At 41.1% G+C, this 25226-nt stretch overlaps 1 protein-coding gene and 1 long non-coding RNA gene across 3 annotated transcripts; one reads left to right on the top strand and one right to left on the bottom strand.

Moving 5' to 3' along the window:
* Nucleotides 1-1981: 1981 nt before the first annotated feature.
* On the bottom strand, nt 1982-24411 carry LOC133554493 (nuclear receptor subfamily 1 group D member 1-like). Of its 2 annotated transcripts, none has more exons than XM_061903323.1 (8): nt 23960-24411; nt 8508-8816; nt 7571-7659; nt 7348-7492; nt 5093-5622; nt 4820-5005; nt 4524-4734; nt 1982-4444 (listed from the first exon to the last, which is right to left on the bottom strand). In XM_061903323.1, the coding sequence occupies exons 1-8, from the start codon at nt 23979-23981 to the stop codon at nt 4248-4250; spliced, it is 1689 nt and encodes a 562-aa protein (XP_061759307.1). In that variant the 5' UTR covers nt 23982-24411; the 3' UTR covers nt 1982-4247. The 2 variants fall into 2 exon arrangements, with proteins under 2 accessions (XP_061759307.1, XP_061759306.1); XM_061903322.1 differs by having other exon boundaries at nt 8508-8819; nt 23960-24408.
* On the top strand, nt 19742-25179 carry LOC133554494 (uncharacterized). Its single transcript, XR_009807127.1, has 3 exons — nt 19742-20048; nt 24080-24281; nt 24396-25179. It is a non-coding gene; the product is annotated as an uncharacterized LOC133554494 (long non-coding RNA).
* Nucleotides 25180-25226: the final 47 nt, after the last annotated feature.

The raw sequence follows: 25226 nt of genomic DNA, 5'->3' as shown, positions 1-25226 counted from the left end.
TTGATGATTTCCTTCCTTGCTTAGATCAAATATTATATTTACTTGTGGACGCCGTCTGCTTCACATTCCCTGTAAGCGTTTTTGCTGTGTTCCAGCATTTAGTTTTGTTTTCCCTTATAGCAGGGGTGTCCAAAGTGCGGCCATGGGGCCATTTGTGGCCCGCAGCTAAGAGTTTACCGGGCCGCCACACATTCTGCAAAAATTGCAAAACTGATAGTATTGCAAAAATAAAAAATAACATTTACAAAAAATGGAATGAGGTGACATCTAATGAGAAAAAGTGGCAATGTTGACACAAAGCTGCCATGCAGGCAGTTTTTATTTTTATTTGTCTTTATTTTCTTTTTTTTTCTATTGCTAAAAAAAAAAGGACAAAAAAAATCTATGTTATAATGAATTATTACTTAAAAATTATCACTTTAAAATGTTTTACGTGGAAAAAATAGTGCATATGTTGTGTGGTTGCCATATACAAACATCAAAGTTTTGACAAAAGAGCATAAAACAAACAAAATAATAGTTCAAACTTAAAATCGACAGATATATCGGAAGTTAAACTTGAAATTTAAGTGTTAAAAGGAAAAAAAACAATTAATAAAAATGTATTACTTATTGAGTGGGGAACGTTTCGGATCTCAAATATATTTAGTAGGATTTTATTGAACTTTTTAATGTGATTACTCAAAAAAGTAAAATACTTAAAATCAATGGTGTCCTGCAAAATTGATCTTTGAGGGCTTTAATTGCTAAATAAAGGAACTCTCCTGAAGGAATCAATAAATTATCTATCTATCTATCTAAATACTGCATATTTCAGTTTTACTATAAAAAAACAATGTTGTCTTTGACAGAAAAGGCATAAAACCTTATTTGTTTTACTTTATATCAACCTCAAGTTGATATAGAGATTTACTTTAAGCATTAAATAAAAAATAATAACAATAATTTCACTTATTTTTAACATTTTAGTGACTGAGACCCTCTATGCTCCCCAGGAGCCCTAAGGATTAAAAAAAAAATCCATATATTTTCTTATCGTTTGGAAATGAAAAAAATCAAAATGGCCCCCACATGCTTAAATTTTTCCGTGTGCGGCCCTCTGTGGAAAAAGTTTGGACACCCCTGCCTTATAGTCAATCCGTCTAGGACACTTCCCTGTTGCTCTCACTTTTGGTTTTGTTTGTTTAATCCATAGATACCCTCTTTTACTGCAGGCTGCCACCTCGTTTGTCTGCATTTCAAAATCACTACAACCTTTTGTCGTTTCACATGACACACTGATGACACACGGGACGGCGTGGCGCAGGTGATAAAGTGGCTGTGCCAGCAACCTGAGGGTTCCTGGTTCAATCCCCACCTTCTACCATCCTAGTCACGTCCGTTGTGTCCTTGAGTAAGACACTTCACCCTTGCTCCTGATGGGTCCTGGTTGACGCCTTGCATGGCAGCTCCCGCCATCAGTGTGTGAATGTGTGTGTGAATGGGTGAATGTGGATATAGTGTCGAAGCGCTTTGAGTTCCTTAAAAAGGTAGAAAAGCGCTAAACAAGTATAACCCATTTACCGCTTGACAAAAACATTTGGGTAAAATATTGCATATTTTGTGTTATTGCCATAAAAAGGGTTTTATTAGAGAATAATTCCATGAAACATTTTTTAAAAGTAGCAATTTTATGCCAATGGATAGATCTGAAGTTGATTTATAGATGTTTGATTGTAGAAAGTAAAAACAAATAAGATAATATGTGACTTATTTTTAAACCTGTAATGGCTGAGAACCTTTTGGGACCTCGAACAGTCACCAGAATTGAGGGTAGCCCAAAGGGGTTATAACAAACATTGTACTGGTTTTAAAAAGGAAAAATATCAAAATGGCCCCAGCAGGCTTTAATTTTTCAGTGTGCGGCCCTTAGATCATTTAATTGTCTGCCATACTTCTAATGAAAATATTTTTTTTAGAGCCAAACGACACAACAAGCTGATCAATACACAATCTGAACTTTATATAATTTCTATTAAAGAACACATATTTACAAAATGTACAGCACGTGCTCAAACAGCCATATTCAATCAAGCAATCAGTGAGATGACCAATTAAATAAGATCTCCCCACCCTATAATATCTCTTTAGTTTGTATGACAAACATTGGGGGAAAGAGTGCATGATGTGGAGTGAGCGCTGGAGATTTCAGGGATTATTCTGGTTGGTGACATCGTCTCAATGCAGCAGGCAGTGTGTCAAAAAGTTCATCAACAATCCCTGACATGTTCTCCGTTGCAAAACGCCCTTGCCCCAAAACCCCCACCTCCTACTGGAAGATCAGCAGAACATTCTTCTTTTTGCTACTCAGTCGCTTTAAGATAGACATCGTATTTACAGAAACAAAATGAACAAAAATAATTAAAAAACATGCATGAACTTGTACCATCACTCTGGATGTGACATAGTAATGCAGAGACAATGGTTTTGTCAAGTCATTTGAAATGGCTTGTGATGTTTTAGAATTGTTGTGTACAGGTGACACAATGAATCCACGGTGTCCTTCAAGTAAAAATGCACATGATGGAACAGTGATATACTATACTTTAGTTAGATTTTGCAATTTATCGTATTTTCCGGTATATAAGCCGCACTGACTAAATTTTAGAAGACAAAAAACATATTACATAATAGCCGCACCAGTCTATAAGCCGCAGATATATACCAGTATGTTGTGAAATTATTAATTTACATAAAAATATTTTGTAAATGTCTTATTTACATACCTTCATTATTTTCCCAAACGCTGCCTGTAACTCGGCAGTAAAACTGCTTGTCAAACAAAACAGAAAAGTAATTGTTGTCTTTATTCATTCTTTATGAGATAACTAATATTTTCTACTTTTTCAATAAGGTTCAAAATGTTTTTAGAATTATTCTTCCTTTTACTGTGTAAACTGTTTGAGTTTGAACAGTTTCTTAAAGTGGATCGCTAGAGTACATTGTTTGATTTCTTTGCTTAAAAAAATTAATCATTTAGTTGTAGCGGAAAAAAGTCCATAGATTAGCCACACCTTTTGTATGAATCGCAGGGTTCAAAGCTTGGGAAAAAAGTAACGGCTTATATTCCGGAAAATACGATATTTATGATGACATTCCCTTTCTTTTGAAAACAAGCAGACTAATAACTTGTCAGTATTGATGGTCCCTATTATAAAAGGTGTTTCTGTGCACAATATCTGACGGTCTGCTGCTATTTATCAGCAGAGGGGAATTGGCTTTTACTCTTAAAAGGGAACCTCACTTTTTTGGAGGGAATTTTGCCTATTGTTCACAATCATGAGAGACAAGAAGACAAAAGTTTGCTTTTTTTCCCGCTTTCTAACATATAAAAATCGGCTTTTTTTCAGTGGCTAGCAAAGCAGCTAATGGGAGCAATCAATTCTACCTTTAAATCACTTCTAAAAATGCATTCAAAAACCGTCAACAATACTTAATTTCCGTTCCTTAACCTGTATAATAACCAAGCTCCGATCTCACCTGCAAGACATAATGTAATAGCTCTTGTACACACAGAGCTGATGAAGTGCAGGGTACCCCTAGCCATTTTGGAACACTGAGGAACTATTTCTCTATCGTAACACATCGGTGTGCTTCGGTATTAACTAACTGCGGCAAGAGATAGTTTAGTTTCTACAGCAATACAAAACCCGTTTGAGTTTGTAATGCACAACACTGCGATATGACACCAAACTGTACTAACTGAAAAACATGACTAGTCATATTACAGTATATAGTATAGTATATAAAACGTTGCTGGAGGGTTTTAAAATTGCTTTTGAGGGGTTTGAAGGCTACAATGGTGACTCTCATTAGCCGCATCTTTCAAGCGTTTTTTTCAGCATCTTTAAAATTGTACAAAAATAAATAAAAATAAAAATGTCTGTTCTTGTCTCTTATGATTGTGAACGATAGCCAAAATTCCCCAAAAAGTGCCGTTGCCCTTTAAGTACACTGGATAGAAAGAGCGAGTGCACACATGGTTTTTTTATCAACACATTAATTTACACTTTCACTGGAATAGTACCTCTTAAGATGTGTTGTGGTTTACACACAAATGAGTGTGAGCATGTTTCATTAGTCCCAATAAAGAAATAAAAACTGGAATTGTGAATCCAAAAAAGTAATTTCTTTCAAAACAAAATCTCTTACAAAGGAAGTCCATGCTTGGAAGGTAACGTGTGTATGGAAATGTGTGTGATGTGTGCTCAAGGGTCGATGCGAAAGGCCAAAAGTTTGTTGGAGTGCAGATTGTTGATAGTGCGGAGGTCTGGCAATCGCAGGAGGAGTTTGGGGAATAAGGTAGTGTCGTCAGGACGCCGGCGAGTGATCAGCGATCGAAGGGCACGGATAAGACCCTCCTGTAGCTGCTCTACCGTGTGCACGTCTGAAATGCCGGAACGATCTGAGGAGAGCAGATGACGCCCGGTCACTACATCATTCTTTCATCATCATCATCATGTCCCTTGAGGAGCTTTCCTCACCTGCAGAGACCAGCACCACTGCCATGAAGAGGGCCATTTCATCAGGCTCAAGCCCCATGGAGCCCAACTTTTCACTGAAGTCAAACATGGCATCTAGTAGGGAGCCCATGCCCAAAGCGTGCAGGGTGGACAGGGGGTATGTTTGGCCGTTCAGGAAGGTCACCGTACGTTCAGCAGCATTAAACAAGGTGCAGAACCTCACCATCAGAACCTAAGTGCACAAGAAAAAAAAACATTATTTTCATCAAGTCTTATACTTCGCAATGGTTAAACTGGAGATATGATCTTTGCGTTACCTGGAAAGTGCCCGATTTAAGCAGCATGACCTGGTCCTGCTGACTAAGCTCCTGAAATCCTGGGATGCCCTTGGCAAATTCAACCACCTCCTTGACAGCAGGGGTGAAACACTGAGAAAAGGACTCCCAAATCTCCTGACTCGTGCGGTCTGCCCCAGATACAGGGCATGCATTAAGAGGACAGGCCTGAGGGGAGAGAAAAACATACAAATGCATGAGTTTTCAGCCACCTGAAATACATGACAATTAATTAGATTCGTTGCTTACACTTACCAGCACTTTAGCTCTTGGAGCAAACTTCCATGGGCATGAAGGTTGACTTCTGGCATTTTCGGCTTTGCATAAATAATTTTCATGGCCTCTTTGAGGGGTTGTGCAACTTGAGTGATGATTCTGATTTGTTGACACAAAGTAAGTGTAGCGATTGGTGTCCATGTTGTGGAACATAACCTGATTGTTTTCAGGGGCGATTGGGCAAGACTGGTAATTCTGCATAGAGTGTGGTTCTGTTGCGATCTGCGTGAAAGTGCCATCTTGACAAGTGTTGTTGTTGTTATTGTTGGAGATTTTCGCCCTCTTGGCTGTTCTCTCCTGGCCACTGCCACTGAAGATGTCATGGTAAGCTCTGGACATGGCCCCAATGGCCTCTTTTGGGTCGCCCTCAACCTTCCTGGTTGGTGTTTCTTTCACAGAGGAGGAGTCCATGTCCATGGCAGCCGACTCATTTAGGCTGTTCATGTAGCTCTGCATCTCCTCCATAAGTCGCTGCTTCTCTCTTTTTGGGATGCGGCCAAAACGCACAGCTGCGGAAAAAACGCACACAGTGGAGATAAATCAGCAACATTGTTTAGGCTTGACCGATATCACTTTTGTTTAAACATCTCTTTTTAAAAAATGCTATACCCGAGCTCTGAATAAGTCACAAGCCAGCTGAACTGTTGCAGCGCGATGATCATGTATTCTGTGAGATGCAAACTTCCCTCTCCTCTTCCTACTTCCCACAGTAACCATCAGCTGGAGAAGCTATTTATAGACATTTTGCTACCATCTGCCTCATCAACCACTGTCTTCCTCCTCTCCCTCTCTTCTAAGTAGGGCAGTGGGACAACGTGAGCGAACTTGTGAGCGGGAGAAGGATGAGAGAGCTGGGCTCCAAGCAATAGACAGAGCAGCATGAAGAAGAAGATTTGACATGGGCGGGGGGATTGTGTGTGTGTGTGTGTGTGTGTGTGTGTGTGTGTGTGTGTGCCCGCGTGTGTGTGTGTGTGCCCGCCTGCCTGCAAGGTAAGGTTAGATGAGGCAACTGAAAAGTTTTGGAATGTCAAAACTTTTGATGATTTACTCGACTGTTGCTACTTAACCGAATGCACACCATGTTTTCTCATTTCCCAAAAGATTGTGCAAAAGCATGAAGCATTTCCGTAATAGTGTGCTGTAATTTGCCCAGAAAGGGCGCTGGTCTTTCGGAGAAAAGATGCCGTATTTGCCCACATTGCTCGGTTTGATGTCTGCTCTTAAATCAGGGTGAGCTATATAAACTCAGGCAGTTGCATGTGGTTTTCCTGTTTAAACAGAGTAAAAGTGGGTTTTTAGGTTGCGGTCCTCGACGCTTAAAAGAAATGTCATCTTTAAAAGGGTCAGCCTAACTGTTTTTTACTGTCAATGGGTTGCCACCCAGTTGTTTCCATGCAGCAGAAGTGTCAAGCACATGCAGCAATAACGCTAACCTCTTTATTAGATTAGTCTGGGTTGTGTCTAAACAGAAACCCTACTGAGCAGAAGAAGATGGCAAACTACCCCACCTAGGTCACAATGTACAACTACAATAGAAGCCCCATTATTTGCTATTTTCTGGGTCAACTAAGTTGTTGTTTTATTTGCTGGGACATGTATAATCAATTAGTAGTATCAAAAAGCTTCATACATGATAAAAACCTATCACACATCTGGCGGTCGTGTGCATCCTAATTGTTTTCCAATCCCCCATGACATTTAACGGGCATACAAAAGGTAATCAAGTTGACCCTGTTCCAATTTCCTAAAATAATTCCTGTGTTTGAAGCAGTTTCCCGGATGATGAATAGCTTCAGGGACTTCAAGCTCCTCTACTCATAAATCTCTGTCTGACTCGGAGCTGGAAGAGAGCAGTGGGAACATGGAGGGTACATGGAGGGGTGTGTGTGTGTGTGTTTGTGCGTGTGCGTGCGTGTGCGTGTTTCTTTCTGCGCAAAACCAGAGCATCCAGTCAAGAGTGTTGTTGGAGCATACTGCTGAGGGTCATATAAAGACACTTAGAAACTGAAAAGTGCCACAGGGCCAGGTGGTAATCATTGGCAGTGCATTTGCAGGTGCTGAAGTGCAGATAGTGAATGAACTCATGGCACCATAACCTCAAAAGACTTTCTGTGTTAAAGTTTTCACTCAGACCCACATACTGCCCATTTCCCCTGCTGCTTTGGCTAATCAGGGCACTGTGGCAGAACTTCACAGAGCCCCCCTCGCATTTAAAATGTGTCAAGATGTCTCACCATCTCTCGACATGCCGACAGACAGGCACTTCTTGAAGCGGCAATGCTGGCACCGGTTGCGGTTCATGCGCATGATCTGACAGTGCTCGTTCTTCACGCACATCTTGTAGTTGATGTTTTGCTGGATGCTGCGGCGGAAAAATCCCTAAAAGCCAGATTAAAAAGACAAGTGAAAGGCTGAACAGAAAATTCAAGAATATTTTTTCAGTTTTAAGGGGCTTACTTTGCATCCTTCACATGCATGAACTCCATAGTGGAAACCAGATGCAATGTCCCCACAGACCTTACAGAGCAGGACCATTCCGCCATTTTCTGAAGAAAGAGCAGGAAAAATACCGTCAGAGGGTGCAGTGGTGTGAATTCCAGTTAATAAAGAGCAGTGATTAAATGGACTCAATGTGTATGAACAAACATGTCCTATAATCCTCTTAGTACATTTTCAGAACTCATTTGAGCCCTAATTTTGGTCTTGACCTCTGTATGTATGATAAGATTATCGCAGATCTTCAAGATGCAACCTTTTAATCAAATTTGAATAATAGGATATTGACAACACTAAATTGGCCCTAGTGTGTGAATGTTAGTGTGAATATTGTCTGTCTATCTGTGTTGGCCCTGTGATGAGGTGGCGACTTGTCCAGGGTGTACCCTGCCTTCCGCCCGATTGTAGCTGAGATAGGCGCCAGCGCCCCCCGCGACCCCGAAAGGGAATAAGCGGTAGAAAATGGATGGATGGATGGATGGATATTGACACTGATTTGGTGGATTTAAAGATTCCTTTTTCATCTATAAATGAAATTGTAAATTGTTTTTTGGTGGGTAGATTTTGAAATGTATTGTATTGTATTGTATTGTATTTTGTATGATGATGTATATTTTAACTGTGGGTCCCTGTCCATAAGCTGTGTGCTTCTAGGGATGACCTTTTTGCAGAACAGATTCTGATATTAACAAAAGAAAAAATAATGATATACAAAACTATGTCTGTCTGTAAATAAAAAAATGAACCCTGTCTATAGCAGCAAGGCACCAATCAAACATGGGACATGACTATGTGTTTGAACTAAAGCAATCCTGTTTATTGATGTTCTTGGTTGGTGCCCTTCTGGATCTTAAAATACGGGTGTTATTATTGTTAAGGATGGTAACAAAATACCTACTTGTGAAAGCTCCTGTGAAGCCACACGGCTTTTTTCCAGCAATCGGATGTCCGTAGGTATGCTGGGGAGCGGCGGCTGCAGGAGGAGGCCCAGTATATACCTCCGGGAACTGGAACACCAGTTTAGAGGTTGGTGTTGGGGACTCTTCAGCCTTCTGTTTCAGTGATCCAATTTCTGTGAAGGTAACCTCCTCTGGCGATGACGGCTGCGAGTGGAAAGAAGGTGACTGTGTCTGGTACCCACTGGAGGGGCTGCCAGGGCTGGGGCTGGCACTTCCACAGGAGCCTGCATACAGGATGACTCCTCCACCTGCTGACAAGGGAAACAGGCAGAGGGATCAGATCATGTCAAAATACTATGGGCCTGATTTACTAAGATCTAAATACCACGCACTAATCAATGTGTGCAAAAAGCTAAATAACGTGTACTATAAGTGGGCGTGTTGCGTGTGATCTACTAACACTACGTGCCATAAATGATTCCCGGGTGCGGCACCGCTGCGGCCCACTGCTCCCCTCACTTCCCAGGGGGTGGTCAAGGGGATGGGTCAAATGCAGAGGACAAATTTCACCACACCTCGTGTGTGTGTGTGACAATCATTGGTACTTTAACAATGCGTGTGCAATTCAGAAGTGGTGAAGACCACCTTATTTAAATTAAGATTTTACGGGCTTTTACCACTAAGACAAGCATGTTCTGCACATTCATGTTTTCCTGACACATCTATAATCTGTAACACCTTTTCTGAAATCGCAACAACCGAGACTGACACTTTCTGACACTTTTCTTTCACTTTTACTGCATGTGCGTGAGGCTGTGGTTCGCATTGCCAGCGCATTCGTGCATCTGGAATAACTAAAACACAAGAAAATACACTTATTTTCATGTAGAAGGTATATTAGAAGAATATATTTCCTAAAATGAAAAAACAAATGAGATTTAAAAAAACGCCACCAGACATGAAAACGCATCAATTGAAGTCATTTCAATCAGCCTCATTAGTCACCCAGCAGTAATAAAATAACAGAAGGAATTCGCTAAATAGACTATATGTCTAATATTTTTATTCCTGACCGTCCACCAAAACTTTGACATACACACATTGGATGGAGGATTTGCGTATGTTCATCGTCTGTCTTTGCAGCACAAGCACTGACCCTACAGCTGTGTGCTGGAACTGTCAGTAAATACATCCTTCTTACACGCGTTGAAGAAAACGCCAAATACTGCTCGCAAAACGGTGACGAGTGTTGATAGATTACATTTCATGTGCTAAATAATTATAGTTGCATTTTCTCCTCCCATGATCAGCCTATATTTCGCATATTAGTGAAGACTGGGCATGCAAAATGGATTGCACGCCTTATTCGGTTCACTTAACAGACACAATCCACTTTGCACATTTATCAGCTTTGCGTGTGCTATCGGGTTTGCACGTGTTTAAATACACACAAACCTTTAGTAAATCCGTCATATGTGCTTATTTATATTTTCTGAATGTTTGACTGCTTGACGGCCAAATGCTTGTGCCGAGTTTGCAACTGGACATGACGTCCCTTTTAAAGTTAAATTTAAAGTACCGATGATTGTCACACACACACTAGATGTGGTGAAATGATCCTCTGCATTTGACCCATCACCCTTGATCACTCCCTGGGAGGTGAGGGGAGCAATGAGCAGCAGCGGTGGCCGTGCCCGGGAATCATTTTGATGATTTAACCCCCAATTCCATCCCTTCATGCTGAGTGCCAAGCAGGGAGGTAATGGGTACCATTTTCATAGTCTTTGGTATGGCTCGGCCGGGGTTTGAACTCACGACCTACCGATCTCAGGGCGGGCACTTTAACCACAAGGCCACTGAGTAGGTTTTTTGTGTGTTAGAATTTTTTTTTAGGCAACCATAAAGTATCAATCTTGAGGACTTGAGGCAACTCCCCAAGGTTGAATTCAATCGTGGTTTATAGTATAGTCTAATTTTCCTCACTGACATCATTTGACTTTTCTGTAGCTTGAACACACCTGCATTGATCTCTCTTGACTTTAGAGCTGTGATGGCACTTGATCACATATCTTCAGGGAACTCATGTAGCTCAATGTCTGAAAATGTGTGATGTCATAATATGATAGGTGTAAATGGGGTGCTCAAGCTGACAAATAAAAGCAGGTGTAAAAATAAACCTGGTAGCATGGCAACAGAGCAGGAAGACACCATGTTCATTATTATCAGGGAAACCTCCTTACTCATTCTGATGCATGATCCTACTTGCACTGTGCATGCATGCAGAATGTGTGAGAGTGTGTTTGCCGTTCAGCTGTGCTTGCATCCGAGGTCTGTTCTACCTCGATCCCCTCCCTCCCTCCTCTTTCTACTTCTAGTCATGCGTTGCGGATGAGCTGAGACACCGCCTCACGTGTCAGTTGGCTCCATTGCCTCCTCCGCGCCAATAATAGCCACGCTCGCTCTCCCATGGCACTGTGCCCAGCGCCGGAAAGCTGCACGACACCTGACCGCCGCCTCACATGCGTGCACTCCTGACACGGATTCAGCCCGAAACAAATCCGCAATCCCCGTGTTGAGATGTGCAACAAAACCGAAGTCAGTGCTTTTAACAAAACTCCATCCTACTGCTGCTTATGCGCCTTCATAGTCACGTGTTCTAAGCCTAGGAGTAGCCTGGCAGTGCAGATTACACAAAAAAGTGCATTTGGTTATGTTGAATACCCTTATTCTTAAAGGTAATATGTGTCAATTACCCAATCTATTGGCATTGGATCAGGATAAAATACAATTTCCCAATTTGTGATGTCCTCATTTTAGCTCATGGGCCGCATGGAGGAAAATCTATTCCCAAGTGGGCCGGAATGGTAAAATCATGGCATGAAAACTTAAAAATAAAAACAACTCCGAGTTCTTTTATGTGTTTTACTTTAGCCAAAAATTCTGAAAACATACAAATCACAAATAATCCTCTGGACCAAATAATTAGAATAGAATATATATTTATTGTCATTGTACATTGTACAATGACATTGTGAGCAAAACTAATTTAGTGCAAATTCATAATAACACAGATAAACAGATAAAAATACATAAAAATACCAAGCACACAGCTCACATGCACAGTCATTCTTGTCTCGTGTTCAGCGACTTTATTGCTCTCGGGTAAAAAGTGTTCTTGAATCTGTTTGCCCGGCCTTTTATTGTGCTGTATCTCCTGCCCTAGGGCAGCAGTTCAAAAAGCTTATGTCCGGGGTGAAAACACTTCAAGTTTGTTGAAAATTCTGAGGAAATTGGTGCACCTTCAAAAAACACAAATGAGCTTAGACATCATCCCGGTGTGTTTACAAAGCCAGGATTAAACTTTAAGTCACGGCCTTTTCTGGGATTGAACAAAAAACCCAACATGTGAACTCTTCGAGGTATCAAATACCTCATTTGTCATGTCCACGTTTCAATCCAATGCTAACTCAACAAACCGTAAGACACAAAGGTAAAAACTATTCAAACGAGTTAAGTTCACGTTTCTAGTGTTTGACAGAGACATTTTGGGGGAGTAAGGGTGACAAATGACGTGTTGGAACCAGGAGACATAAAACGGCAGGTTTTAAGTTTAATGTAGGTCGAGTTTGGTACCTGCTGCTTGGCCTTGGTAAAAACAGAATTGCTATTGTGTGACATCCAGTGAACACATTTAGAACAGGGGTTTCTTTCGTAAAAAAATAAATTTAAAAAAGCAGCTAATTTTTATACTTGGCAAACTCATCACGCGGGCGGGATAAAACCTGTTCGTGGGCCTGATCCGGCCCGTGGGCCGTACGTTTGACACCCCCTGCTTTAGAGTCTGCAAGTGGGCATGATAACAATGTAGAAATGACGCAAATGCATCTGTGTTGTGGTGGCTATGCTTGCTCTCCTGATGCACACGGTATTTGTTGATCTGAAACGTTGGGATAATCCCTCGGCCGGCACGTGTTGCTGGATTTGTTGACTCATGCCAGCCTTGGGAGCCACAGACGGACCCAAAAAGAGTGCAGGCCCAAACCTCACCTCTTTCCCCAGCTTACATGGCGTAGTGGGTAGAGCGGCCGTGCCAGAAACCTGAGGGTTGCAGGTTTGCTTCCCACCTATTGACATCAAAGTCGCTGCCGTTGTGTCCTTGGGCAGGACACTTCACCCTTTGCCCCCGGTGCCGCTCACACTGGTGAATGAATGATGAATGAATGATAGGTGGTGGTCGGAGGGGCCGTAGGCGCAAACTGGCAGCCACGCTTCTGTCAGTCTACCCCAGGGCAGCTGTGGCTACAGATGTAGCTTACCACCACCAGGTGTGAAAGAATGATGGGTTCCCACTTCTCTGTGAGCGCTTTGAGTATATAACAATAGAAAAGCGCGATATAAATCTAGTCCATTATTATTATTATTACATACAGACAGCCCAGCACTCCCTGCACCCAAACACAGTGCATGACCTCTTGAAATCTCACATGTGCAGTAAATGAGTGGACCTGTCAATTAACAATACCAGGTTGGCAAGTGAAAACTAGATCTTGCATGTCAACATGGACAATGCCAAAAACTCCCTGTGACTTTTTACTTTTGAAAATATATATTTTAGACCAGTGGTTAACAAACTTTTTTTCACAAAGTACCATCTCAGAAAAGAATTGGCTCACCAAGTTCAACTATAATGACCAACATAAAAATTCTAGGGCTTTCAAGTGATTACTGTTTAATCAGATTAATCACACTTTTGAACTGTGATTAATCATGATTAATCACAGGTTATTTGCTTGCAAAAAATAAAAATAAAATGAAAATACCCCATTATTTGGATAACAATGCAATTTGGTAGTCAGAATGTCATACAGCATTTTTGCAACATTTGTTAAATGTTTTTACTAATCAATCAATCAATCAATGTTTATTTATATAGCCCAAAATCACAAGTGTCTTAAAGGGCTGCACAAACCACAACAACATCCTTGGTACAGAGTCCACATACTAAACTGCAATTCATTGATTTGCTCAAAAATGTAGTGACACGTTAGTATGATTTAAATGCACATTTTGAAAGTATTTGCAATAATATAGCAAATAAGGTTAAACGGTAGTTGTACATTTAAAAAAAGGCATTGTTTAATTATTTGTCGTAAACTCAGCCAGCATAGTTTGTTGTCCTCTGTTTGCTGGCCATGCAGCATTCATGCCATCCTTACGTTCATGTTTTGCTTTAAGATGCCAGTTTTGAGGTAAGACGGTAAAAAGAAAGTTTGTCGCTGCAATACTAATTACCTCAGTTTTATTTAATTTTGTCTGAGTTTGCTTAGGAGGGCGCAGAGCACATCGCTGTAACTACGTATTATCACACTGGCATGTGACATGATCACTTCTGGCGGTCAAAACTCACCCTGATAATCTACATTCATTTATGGTAACGCAATACATTTCCTCATTAATCACATAGGTTAACGATGACAGCTCTAAAAAAAACAAAATACATGTACACATTCATTTATGTGCAAATGTCACAGATTACATTACACATCGTCTTTGACAAAGCATGATTGTGATGTAAGACATTTTTAATTTTATTATGGTAGTCAGACCGGATTTGACGCGTAGCGCTATTATTGTGATTGGTATGAGAAGAGGTGTCTTGACATGTCAAGAGGACATTAAAGTCTCCCATAAAACTAACTCCAGACTTCCTGCTTCCCGTCTTTCTTTTCTGCTGAGCATTTTCCCCCCATCTTACTAAAGCAGTTAGTGTAACAATCTACATTTTATGTTATCAATGCACTCAGGCGTAATCCAAACGCGGAAGTAGAGCTTCACCTCTCTGCTAGCGGCGAAGAGTACTGGCAGTGATGTCATCGCACGGCGATCAAATATTAAATGTTGTTTGGACCTGGTATTTCCGTAGTCTTCCCTTTTCTTTCTGCATTTCTGCTCGCTATTTTCGAGCTTGTGGCTCAACAATAACTGAACGCCATTACATTTTTCCTCGCTACAGAATGGGCTGAGGGTCAAAAATAAGTCAGGGCTGTAAAAAAAAATGGCGTTGTTAAAGGAACTTACAGATAACAACTTTGAAAGCCCTCCTACATGCAGTATAAATACTGTAATTGTGCCAATGTGTGCTTAAGTCAACCATCAAGTACATTAGAATGCCTACAGGCCATGCAGTATGCATTCATATCACTTTACCCACAGTTTTCCTTCATCCTTAGAGATTTCCCACGCAGGCAGGATATACTGTCACTTGACACAAGACACTGCTGGACTCTAGAAAGAGGTTCCGCAGCCTCCGAAGCAGAACCTCCAGGTTCTGTAACAGCTCCTTCCCTCAGGCCGTAAGACTCTTGAACGCATCATAATTAAATTATCCCCTCAACTCCCCCCAAAATGGATTAACTCGCTGAAATAAAAAAAACAATATAACATACATCCATAACGTGGATGCATGTGCAAAAGTGCAATATATCTATCTTTACATTAATCTATTTATTTATTTATTTTATATATAGATTTATATATGTTTATTTAATTATACATGCACCTTATTGCTTTTTTTAATCCTGCACTACCATGAGTTTATGTAACGAAATTTTGTTGTTATCTGTGCTGTAACGTTCAAATTTGAATGACAATAAAAAAGAAGTCTAAGTCCAAGTCAAGTTTAAGTCCAACTAACAATTTAAGTCATTGTAGACTGAATTAATTGAGTAGACAATCAGCCTTCGATGCTTTTCTTGAGCTTACCCGTGCACACGTTAATCTGCCTGTGGCAGGAGTCAGGCACAGAAACGTGAGCAGGGAAGAACTTCACATGCACACGTGCTCCTTTTCATTTCCCCCTGTTCCCTTGTCTGCTACTTTTGCATCCATCGACAAAATATGACAGAAGAAACGGTCACTGATGTGTGTTATATGGCTAGGAATTTGTCAGAGATCCTTTTGGTGCTTGCAGTGCAGACATGAACTCAAGCTGAGTGTAAATAGGTCAATATCACAGAAACCTGCCTCGAGCATCCCTCCGAACTAATGCTGCAACACACTACTTAAGGCTAATGCAATTAAACGGGGGGTCTGAATTACATCGCCGAGGGAGGGATGTTTTTAAAGGGGTGTAATATGTCAACCAATGTGATTTGGGTTTGTTGAAACTTTTCCCCACTTCATGACCATATAAAGGCTACCTTCCTGTGTGTTTACAGCTAATGAATGGTGCTTAAAATCAGCAACATGCATACTGAATACTATATAGTACCCAAGGCTTGTAACTATTTGTTATCGTGCACTCTGTAAAAACAAAAAAAAACAACACAATTTTGTAACATTATTGACTTGTACATAACTGTTGGTGCCTGGAAGTGAAAGCAATCAATTGTCCAAGCTACATTCTTAATAATTGCACTTATTTAAAAGCATCCCTTTGGGGCTGCACCATAGGTGCCTATCCCTGGGTGCTTCGGTGCCGAGCACCCAGTGGCGAGTTTGGTCCGTTTTATATGATCCAATAACAAATCTTATAGTATATATTTACCCGAGCCTAACCAAGGTTTCATTATGCCTCATAATGAACTAATGACACATTCATCTTGTCTTTGAACTCACTGCACACGAGCGAATGAAGGCATACTTACTCAAAAACCATACATGTCACACTAAGGGTGACAGTATGAACAATGCCAACACTGTCATAAATATGTGCCATGTAGAGAAACCACACTAAACAACAACGACAAACACATTTTGGAAGAACATTTGCACCGCAACACAACATAAACATTACAGAACAAATTCCCAGAATTTCTGCAGCAACAACTCTTCTGAGATGCCAAATGTAAACAAACGCCAAACACGTATCTAGTCAATACTACTATGATTACATCGACATTCTTAGCATCACAAAAGGTTTTTTTAAAAATTCATATAATGTTCATAAAGTCAGTAAATATGACCCTGGACACAGGAGGACTTTGAACATGACCAATGTATGATCCTGTAACTACATAGTATTGGCTCGATACCTAAATGTGTGGTATCATCCAAAACTAATGTAAAGTATCAAACAAGAGAAGAATAAGTGATTATTACATTTAAACAAAAGTGTAGATAGAACATGTTAAAAGTGTAAGTAAGAAGATCAATCCATTTTCTACTGCTTGTCCCTTTTGGGGTCGCGAGGGGTGCTGGAGCCTATCTCAGCTGCATTGGGGCGGAAGGCGGGGTACACCCTGGACAAGTCGCCACCTCATCGCAGGGCCAACACAGATAGACAGACAACATTCACACTCACATTCACACACTAGGGCCAATTTAGTGTTGCCAAACAACCTATCCCCAGGTGCATGTTTTTGGCGGTGGGAGGAAGCCGGAGTACCCGGAGGGAAGTCACGCAGTCACGGGGAGAACATGCAAACTCCACACAGAAAGATCCCGAGCCCGGAATTTAACTCAGGGCTACTCAAGACCTTCGTATTGTGAAAAACATGCCTATTAACAGTAAATGAACAAGTAGATTAATATTTCATTTTCTACAATAATATGTTACTGCATATGTCAGCAGCTAAATTAGGAGTCTTTGTTTGTTTACTCAATTCTAAAAGACAAGTTGTCTAGTATAGTAGTAGTTGTCTAGACAACGGAAATGCTGATTATCGGTCCTGCTAGACACCGACATTTATTTAATAATACCACCTTAACATTTGACAACCAAACAATTACACAAAGTGACTCTGTAAAGAATCTGGGTATTATCTTCGACCAAACTCTCGTTTGAGTCACACATTAAGAGTGTTACTAAAACGGCCTTCTTTCATCTTCGTAATATCACTAAAATTCGCTCCATTTTGTCCACTCGCGACGCTGAGATCATTATCTATGCGTTTGTTACGTCTCGTCTTGATTACTGTAACGTATTATTTTCGGGTCTCCCTATGTCTAGCATTATAAGATTACAGTTGGTACAAAATGCGGCTGCTAGACTTTTGACAAGAACAAGAAAGTTTGATCACATTACGCCTATACTGGCTCACCTGCACTGGCTTCCTGTTCACTTAAGATGTGACTTTAAGGTTTTACTACTTACGTATGTAATACTACACGGTCTAGCTCCAGCCTATCCTGCCGATTGTATTGTACCGTATGTCATACTTGCCAACCTTGAGACCTCCGATTTCGGGAGGTGGGGGGCGTGGTCAGGGGTGGGGCGGAGGCGTGTTAGGGGTGGGGGGCGTGGTTAAGAGGGGAGGCGTATATTTACATCTACAATTCACCAACTTGAGTATTTCATACATATTTCATATATATGTATATATACACATGAAATACTTGACTTTTAGTGAATTATAGCTATATATATTTATTTTATTATATATATAAATAAAAGAAATAGTTGAATTTCAGACGGCACCTATCAAATACACAGTAATAAAATCACAGTTGTTCTAACTGTACTGTGCTTGCTGGTTACTAAAAAAACAACACTTACCTTTCACTATTTGAGTAACCTTTGTTCTGCCATTTGCGTACTGGGGGGAGTCACTTGCCGTCAGGTGCACAACACCACGTAAATCGTTGGCCAATCAAAAAGCAACCCCATAATGCTATAGCCAACATTCACCAGGAGATGGCAACAGACAACATAAATAACTCTATTACAGACGGGGTCGCCATGGCTGTAACTTCCTCGTTCTTCTGCTTTGTCTCCTTGTGTGTGCAGTTTTTTTCTTAACATCCGTAGATGTTGTAATGTGAGTGGGCAGGCAAGCTGTTTATATAGTGGGAAAGCGGACGTGAAAACAGGCTGTCCCCACTCAGGTCCGCATGGAGCTGGAGGGGGCGTGGCCTCCAGCTGCGCTGAATTTCGGGAGATTTTCGGGAGAAAATTTCTTCCGGGAGGTTTTTGGGAGAGGCGCTGAATTTCGGGTGTCTCCCGGAAAATCCGGAAGGGTTGGCAAGTATGCCATATGTCCCGGCAAGAAATCTGTGTTAAAAGAACTCCAGCTTATTAGTGATTCCCAGTGCCCATAAAAAATCTGCAGGCTACAGAGCGTTTTCTATTTGGGCTCCAGTAGTCAGGAATGACCTCCCGGTAACAGAGATGCTACCTCAGTAGAGGCATTTAAGTCCCATCTTAAAACTCATTTGTATACTCTGGGCGTGCTAGCGAGGTCCTTTGTCCCTGAATAGCTCACACACTCCTGCACATTCAATGGAGGTCTGGCGGCAGATTTCTTTGACTTAATCGTTGGAAATCTATCTGCTTTGAGTGTCACAGGATATCCACACAATCTTGCCATCTCTTTAGTAGCATAGCTTTCGTCGGTAAAGTGTGCTGAACAAACGACTGACCATTTCGTCGGCTTCCCCCACACCCTCGTATTTTGAACAAATTTCATCCAATTTCTTGCCACTTTCGCAGAATTTCTTGCCATTTTCGCATCTTTGGGCCAGTGGTGTAACTTGAATCCCTCCCTGTTAGTGTTGTTACACCCTCTGAAAACACACCGACGAGGCATGACGTGTCCAAGGTTCCAGAAAACAGTCGAAAAAAAGGAAAATAACAGAGCTGAGACGCGGTGTTTGTAATGTCGTTGAGAAAATGAAAATGGCGACATTATTACCTATGTGACGTCACGTTCTGACGCCATCGCTCTGAGAACGATAAAGAGAAAGATCTTTAATTCGCCCAAATTCACCCATTTAGAGTTCGGAAATCGGTTAAAAAAATACATGGTCTTTTTTCTGCAACATCAAGGTATATATTGACGCTTGCATAGGTCTGGTGATAATGTTCCCCTTTAAATAGACCCCCTTTTTAGACCAGTTGATCTGCTGTTTATTTTCTTTTTCTCCTCTGCCCCCCTCTTCCTTGTGGAGGGGAATGGGGGGCAGAGGAGTATATTCACTATTTTATTTAAGGACAACATTGCAATAAGAAACATATGTTTAATGTACCGTAAGTTTTTTTTATGTTAAAATAAAGTCAATAATGACATTTTTAGTGGTCCCCTTTATATAGAAAAGTACCGAAATACTGATACTAATACTGGTACCGGTACCAAAATATTGGTATCGGGACAACACTAAAACACGCACACACCGAGCACCCACTGGCAGAAATGTAGATCGGCGCCTGCTATCTGCGTACAAACGGCTCAGAAGGAGATCCCTTTGGTTTGAAAACACAGTCACGTTCCAGCAGCAAACACGCCCTAATCGGATATTTGCCCTCCAAAGCATGACACGGGGACAGATGCTGCGTGAGAAACGACGTCGACTCAGCCTCCACGCCCCGAGGAGGGCGGGGCTTAGCGGGTGACTCTCTCCGCGCACAAAAGCCGCATGAGGCGGAGAAACGTGACGAAGGGGAAAAACAAGATTTAATGCGTGGAATGGCTGACCCACTGACCGGACTACGTCATCGTCTCCCGCAGGCGGCAGCAACACTGAAGTCCCTGTGAGGGAGCGGAAGCAGCAGGGGGCGGGGCTATGTGGCTCACGCGCCGCACGAGGCTCTCCGAGAAGGCCACGTGAGATGTTTTTTTTTTTTTTTGCAGGAGTTTTCAAAAAAGGAAAACACAAAACTTATTTCCAGTCGGGCGGTAGAGCTTTGTGTGCAATGAGTTCAGAGCCAAAATAAATATGTTGTTTTCTGGGTGGTCTTCGTCTACTCCCCTTTCGGATGTAGCGTGTCTAATTATATATATATATATATATATATATATATATATATATATATATATATATATATATATATATATATATATACTCCCACTTCCAAAGACATGCACCTGGGGATAGGTTGATTGGCAACACTAAATTGGCCCTAGTGTTTGAATGTGAGTGTGAATGTTGTCTGTCTATCTGTGTTGGCCCTCCGATGAGGGGGCGACTTGTCCAGGGTGTACGCCGCCTTCCACCCGATTGTAGCTGAGATAGGCGGCAGCGGCCCCCGCGACCCCAAAAGGGAATAAGCGGTAGTAAATTGATGGATGGATATATATATATATATATATCCATCCATCCATTTTCTGGATGGATATATATATATATACATATATATATATATCCATCCATCCATTTTCTACCGCTTATTCCCTTTCGGGGTCACGGGGGGCGCTGGCGCCTATCTCAGCTACAATCGGGCGGAAGGCAGGGTACACCCTGGACAAGTCGCCACCTCATCGCAGGGCTAACACAGATAGACAGACAACATTCACACTCACATTCACACACTAGGGCCAATTTAGTGTTGCCAATCAACCTATCCCCAGGTGCATGTCTTTGGAAGTGGGAGGAAGCCGGAGTATCCGGAGGGAACCCACGCATTCACGGGGAGAACATGCAAACTCCACACAGAAAGATCCCGAGCCTGGATTTGAACCCAGGACTGCAGGAACTTCGTATTGTGAGGCAGACGCACTAACCCCTCTGCCACCGTGAAGCCCTATATATATATATATATATATATATATATATATATATATATATATATATATATATATATATATATATATATATATATATATATATAATCATTATTATTATTTATTTTTTTAATCCCAACATGTTTTTTAGACAGCATGTAGAGGGAAAACCTGTAATGTTATGAGAACAAGTGTTTATTTTGTCACCTATAATGACTGCACAGAGCTATAAAACCAATGTACTGTTGATGTTTTTTCTTTTTTGGCACTGAAAGTCCAGTTTTACACAAATAAATGGCTATAGGAGATGGTAACAATTGTGTAAAAATAACCTTAATCCCCCCAAAAAAGTGGCTTGGGATAATGAGGATGGCTAGAAACTAATGAAACTGCAGATCCAGTCATAATTTGATTAACAATTTTGATTTCTTTCTTTTCTTTTTTTTAATCTCAACATGTGTATTAGACAGCATGCCGAGGAAAACCTGTAATGTTATGAGAACAAGTGTTTATTTTGTCACCTATAATGACTGCACAGAGCTATAAAACCGATGTACTGTTGATGTTTTTTTCTTTTTTTACTGTCTAGCACCGAAAGTCCAGTTTTACACATATAAATGGTTATAGGAGATGGCAACAATTGTGTAAAATTAACTTTAATCCAAAAAAAGTGGCTTGGGATAATGAGGATGCCTGGAAACTAATGAAACTGCAGATCCAGTCATAATTTGATTAACAATTTTGCTTTCTTTCTTTTTTTTTAATTTAAAAAAATACTCTCATTGGTCTCGGAAGTTTTATTTTCTTCATTGAATAAATCTTATGCACCTACTTTTGCATATGTTCACCCGCCTTTAATAAATAAGAAGCAAATAATATCAAGCAGTATGCAGCCATAAGTGGATAAAGTGGACACAACAGATCATAAAATTGTAACCGTGTTATAGTCAAATAATAAAAAACTATATTTTTGGCCCAAATTTTCCAGCATAAAAATGGCCAAATTAACAATACAGCAGTAGTATTGGCCACAAGGACAGAAAAAAAGTATTGGCCACAAGCAAACCAAACCAATCAGAGTGCACTGTTCAGTGTCCTGACCACTGACTGGCTCAGCCTCACGAAATATTTATATATTAAATTAAATGAGTGAAACAGTGACTAAACAGTGTTATTTCATGTGTATAGAGTTCTAATAATAGTAAAAACATATTTAGAAGGCCATACACAGTTTTTTTTATGCTCTTGCTATGAAAATATTTAATTTGTAATTAATAATCCCGACTTCCCAAAATGTGTTAATCACCATCATGTCCGAAATCAATTAACGCTGATAAATAAGGGACGACTGTATAATACTACTCACATTTTTAAATAATTGAATTAAGTCAATCCATTCATCTGTTTTCTATACCCCAGACCGGTGATTCTCAAACTGTGGTACGAGCACAACTAGTGGTACGCCAAAGAATCACTTGATTAAAGTACAATGTTGTATTTTCTATTTTCAAACACTTTGTATAGTGTTCAAAATATTAAATATGTTTGTTAAACAAATTGTTTTACTTAAGCCTACTACACTACTGTGTTTCAATGTTGCTCATTGTAGTGGTACTTGGATACTGAAGAACAAGGCAACTTTCATTCAACTGTGACTTTGTTAATCAAGGAAGCTCCCACTTATCTGTACACGGGCAAAATGATACAGCTGCATGTGGTCATTTTCTGACCATACTGTACTTTGTAATGCTAGCCAGTCAGCAGAGTGGCAAGCATGATAACCATCATTACAGTTAGTCAAAACCTTAGTGGCTCGGTTGGTATAGCGGATCTGCCAGCAACTTGAGGGTTCCTAGTTTGATCCCTGGCTTGTGCCATCCTAGTCACGTCCGTCGTGTCCTTGAACAAAATCACCCTTGCTCCTGATGGATCGTGGTTAGGGCCTTGTATGGCAGTGTGTGTGAATGGGCGAATGACGAAATAGTGTCAAAGTGCTTTTGTATTGTTTAAGCAAAAATTATATGTTGCCTTATGCATTTCCACAAATGAAGGTCAGTTTTGTTAAACTCAATTTTCTCGTGTCCTTCTAATGAATCTGCAAACGTGAAAGCACCTGCCCACTTTATCAGCATAAACAAGACAGCCCTATCCCACTATTACCTTCAGAATAGAATAGAATGGCATGCAGATGCAAACTTAAGGTGTGTCCATCACCTGCGCAGGAACGTGCCAACGTGTGTCATACTATCAATGATTCCCCTCTGATTAAGAGGAAGCACAGGTCATGTGCGGTGGCTGACCTCCACAAAGAGCTGCCCAATGGGTGGCTTCCCTTGCAGTTTCCACACCCTTGAACTTTACGTGGCCTCTATATTAGAAACAAAACACACGCCCTTCGATGGCAAACTTTTACTGTACTGATAATGCAGCTTTGCATGTGATCACTGACAGGTGGTGATAACGGCAGCAATTACGGTGACAGCTTCCTATGCTGCACGTGAGTTTGTTTTCATGAAGGGAGTTTTTTTTTTTAAAGGAAGTGGACAGCAGTGATGTATTCCATGCATGTAAATATTAATTAAGTCTATAGATTCACTTTCAAATATTGCAACACAGCAAATACGTCAAAGTATGTAAAGGTGAACAATTGCTATACATTAATGTTTGTCTAAATGGCATATTAGTAGAAGCTATTATTACGGTATTGGGTCACACCAAAATAAATAAAATGCTACTGTAAATGACCATGACTCCATATTACAGTTTAGCATGCACTGACATGTAAATATTAATTAAGGCAATATATTCACATTGCAACACAGCAAATACTTCAAAGTATGTAAAGGTCAAAAATTGCTATACATTAATCTTTGTCAAAAATGGCATTAGTACAAGGCATTATTACTCTATTGGGTTGCAGCAAAATGAAAATGCTACTGTAAATAAATATGCTTCCATATTACAGTTTAGCAATCTTAATCAATTGGGGGAAAAATTATGCAAATTGCACTTACCACCACCAGGGCTGTTGTCCATTTCTGTTGAAGGTGAACTTTTGTGATCAGCAAAAGTCTCAAAGAGCCCGAAGTCCAGTGAGGACACTGCTCGAAGTGTCCACTTGCTGTTGTGTGCAGACTGAATGTGGACTTCTTGGAGACGACTTGGATGCTTGCTGCTGCTGCTTTCCCGCGCCTGCGTGCTGCACTACAAGTGAGGCTCAAAAGTCTTCTGTCCCACTCGTGTCTTCCAAGAAAGCCGAGCCCGCACGTTCGCGTGCGTCAGACGTGACACACACACCCACTGATACAAACACCCACATTCATCACGTTTGCACAGGTGAGTAGGAAATGTGAGCTACGCCAACTTGTGTTTGTGTGGAATTTGGCTCACTCTTTGTATCTCTCTCTCTCTCTCTCTCTCTCTCTCCCTCTCTTACCCCCCACCCTCCAGCACGTTTCGCCGCCTTTTCATTGGCGGGGATGAGAGGCTGAGTGCAGTGTGATGTGCTTATTCGACCGTGCAGCGTGGGTTCAGTAAAGCCACGCAACATGTGAGCTCTCCATGTGCCGGCCTGAGCGCTGCCCTACTGATACACTTTTTATGCAAAAGCGCATGTGGCGCGCAGGACAAGGCAGCCTGCGGGATGAGGCACGTGGACAATGGGCGGGGCTCACCGTGACTTTGCTGGCTTCCCCACGACCAGTGATGCTGGCTGCAAAGTTGCCGGTAAACACGAAGTCCTGCCAAAGGCTGGGCAAGTGCCATGCTTAAAGGGTGCTGGTGCCCACACTGATCTACTATCTAGGACTGCGTGTTTAAAGTTAGAGTTAAAGTACCCATGATTGTCACACCCACACACATTAGGTGTGGCGAAATTATTCACTTCACCCTTGATCACCTCCCTGGGAGGCGAGGGGAGCAGTGAGCACCAGCGGTGGCCACGCCCGGGAATCATTTTTGGTGATTTAAAAGGCCTACTGAAACCCACTACTACCCACCACGCAGTCTGATGGTTTATATATCAATGATGAAATATTAACATTGCAACGCATGCCAATACGGCCTTTTTAGTTGACTAAATTACAATTTTAAATTTCTCGGGAGTTTCGTCTTCGAAACGTCGTGTAATGATGACGTGTACGCAAGACGTCACGGGTTTTTAGGAAGTATGAGCGCTGCACACACACAGCTAAATGTTGTCTGCTTTAATGGCATAATTACACAGTATTTTGGACATCTGTGTTGCTGAATCTTTTGCAATTCTTTCAATTAATATTGGAG

The sequence above is a fragment of the Nerophis ophidion genome, linkage group LG06 (assembly GCF_033978795.1).
Source record: "Nerophis ophidion isolate RoL-2023_Sa linkage group LG06, RoL_Noph_v1.0, whole genome shotgun sequence".
Taxonomy (NCBI): Eukaryota; Metazoa; Chordata; class Actinopteri; order Syngnathiformes; family Syngnathidae; genus Nerophis; species Nerophis ophidion.
Note: the sequence above shows the minus strand (reverse complement) of the source record. Positions and strands in the feature narration are given on the sequence as shown.

Excerpts from the sequence above, each read along its gene's own strand:
- LOC133554493 (XM_061903322.1), bottom strand. The coding sequence starts at position 23,981 with ATGGACAACAGCCCTGGTGGTG. Across the intron at positions 7,493-7,570 it reads ATGCATGTGAAGGATGCAAA|GGATTTTTCCGCCGCAGCAT; the intron begins GTAAGCCCCTTA and ends TCTGGCTTTTAG. Across the intron at positions 5,006-5,092 it reads CTCCAAGAGCTAAAGTGCTG|GCCTGTCCTCTTAATGCATG; the intron begins GTAAGTGTAAGC and ends CTCTCCCCTCAG.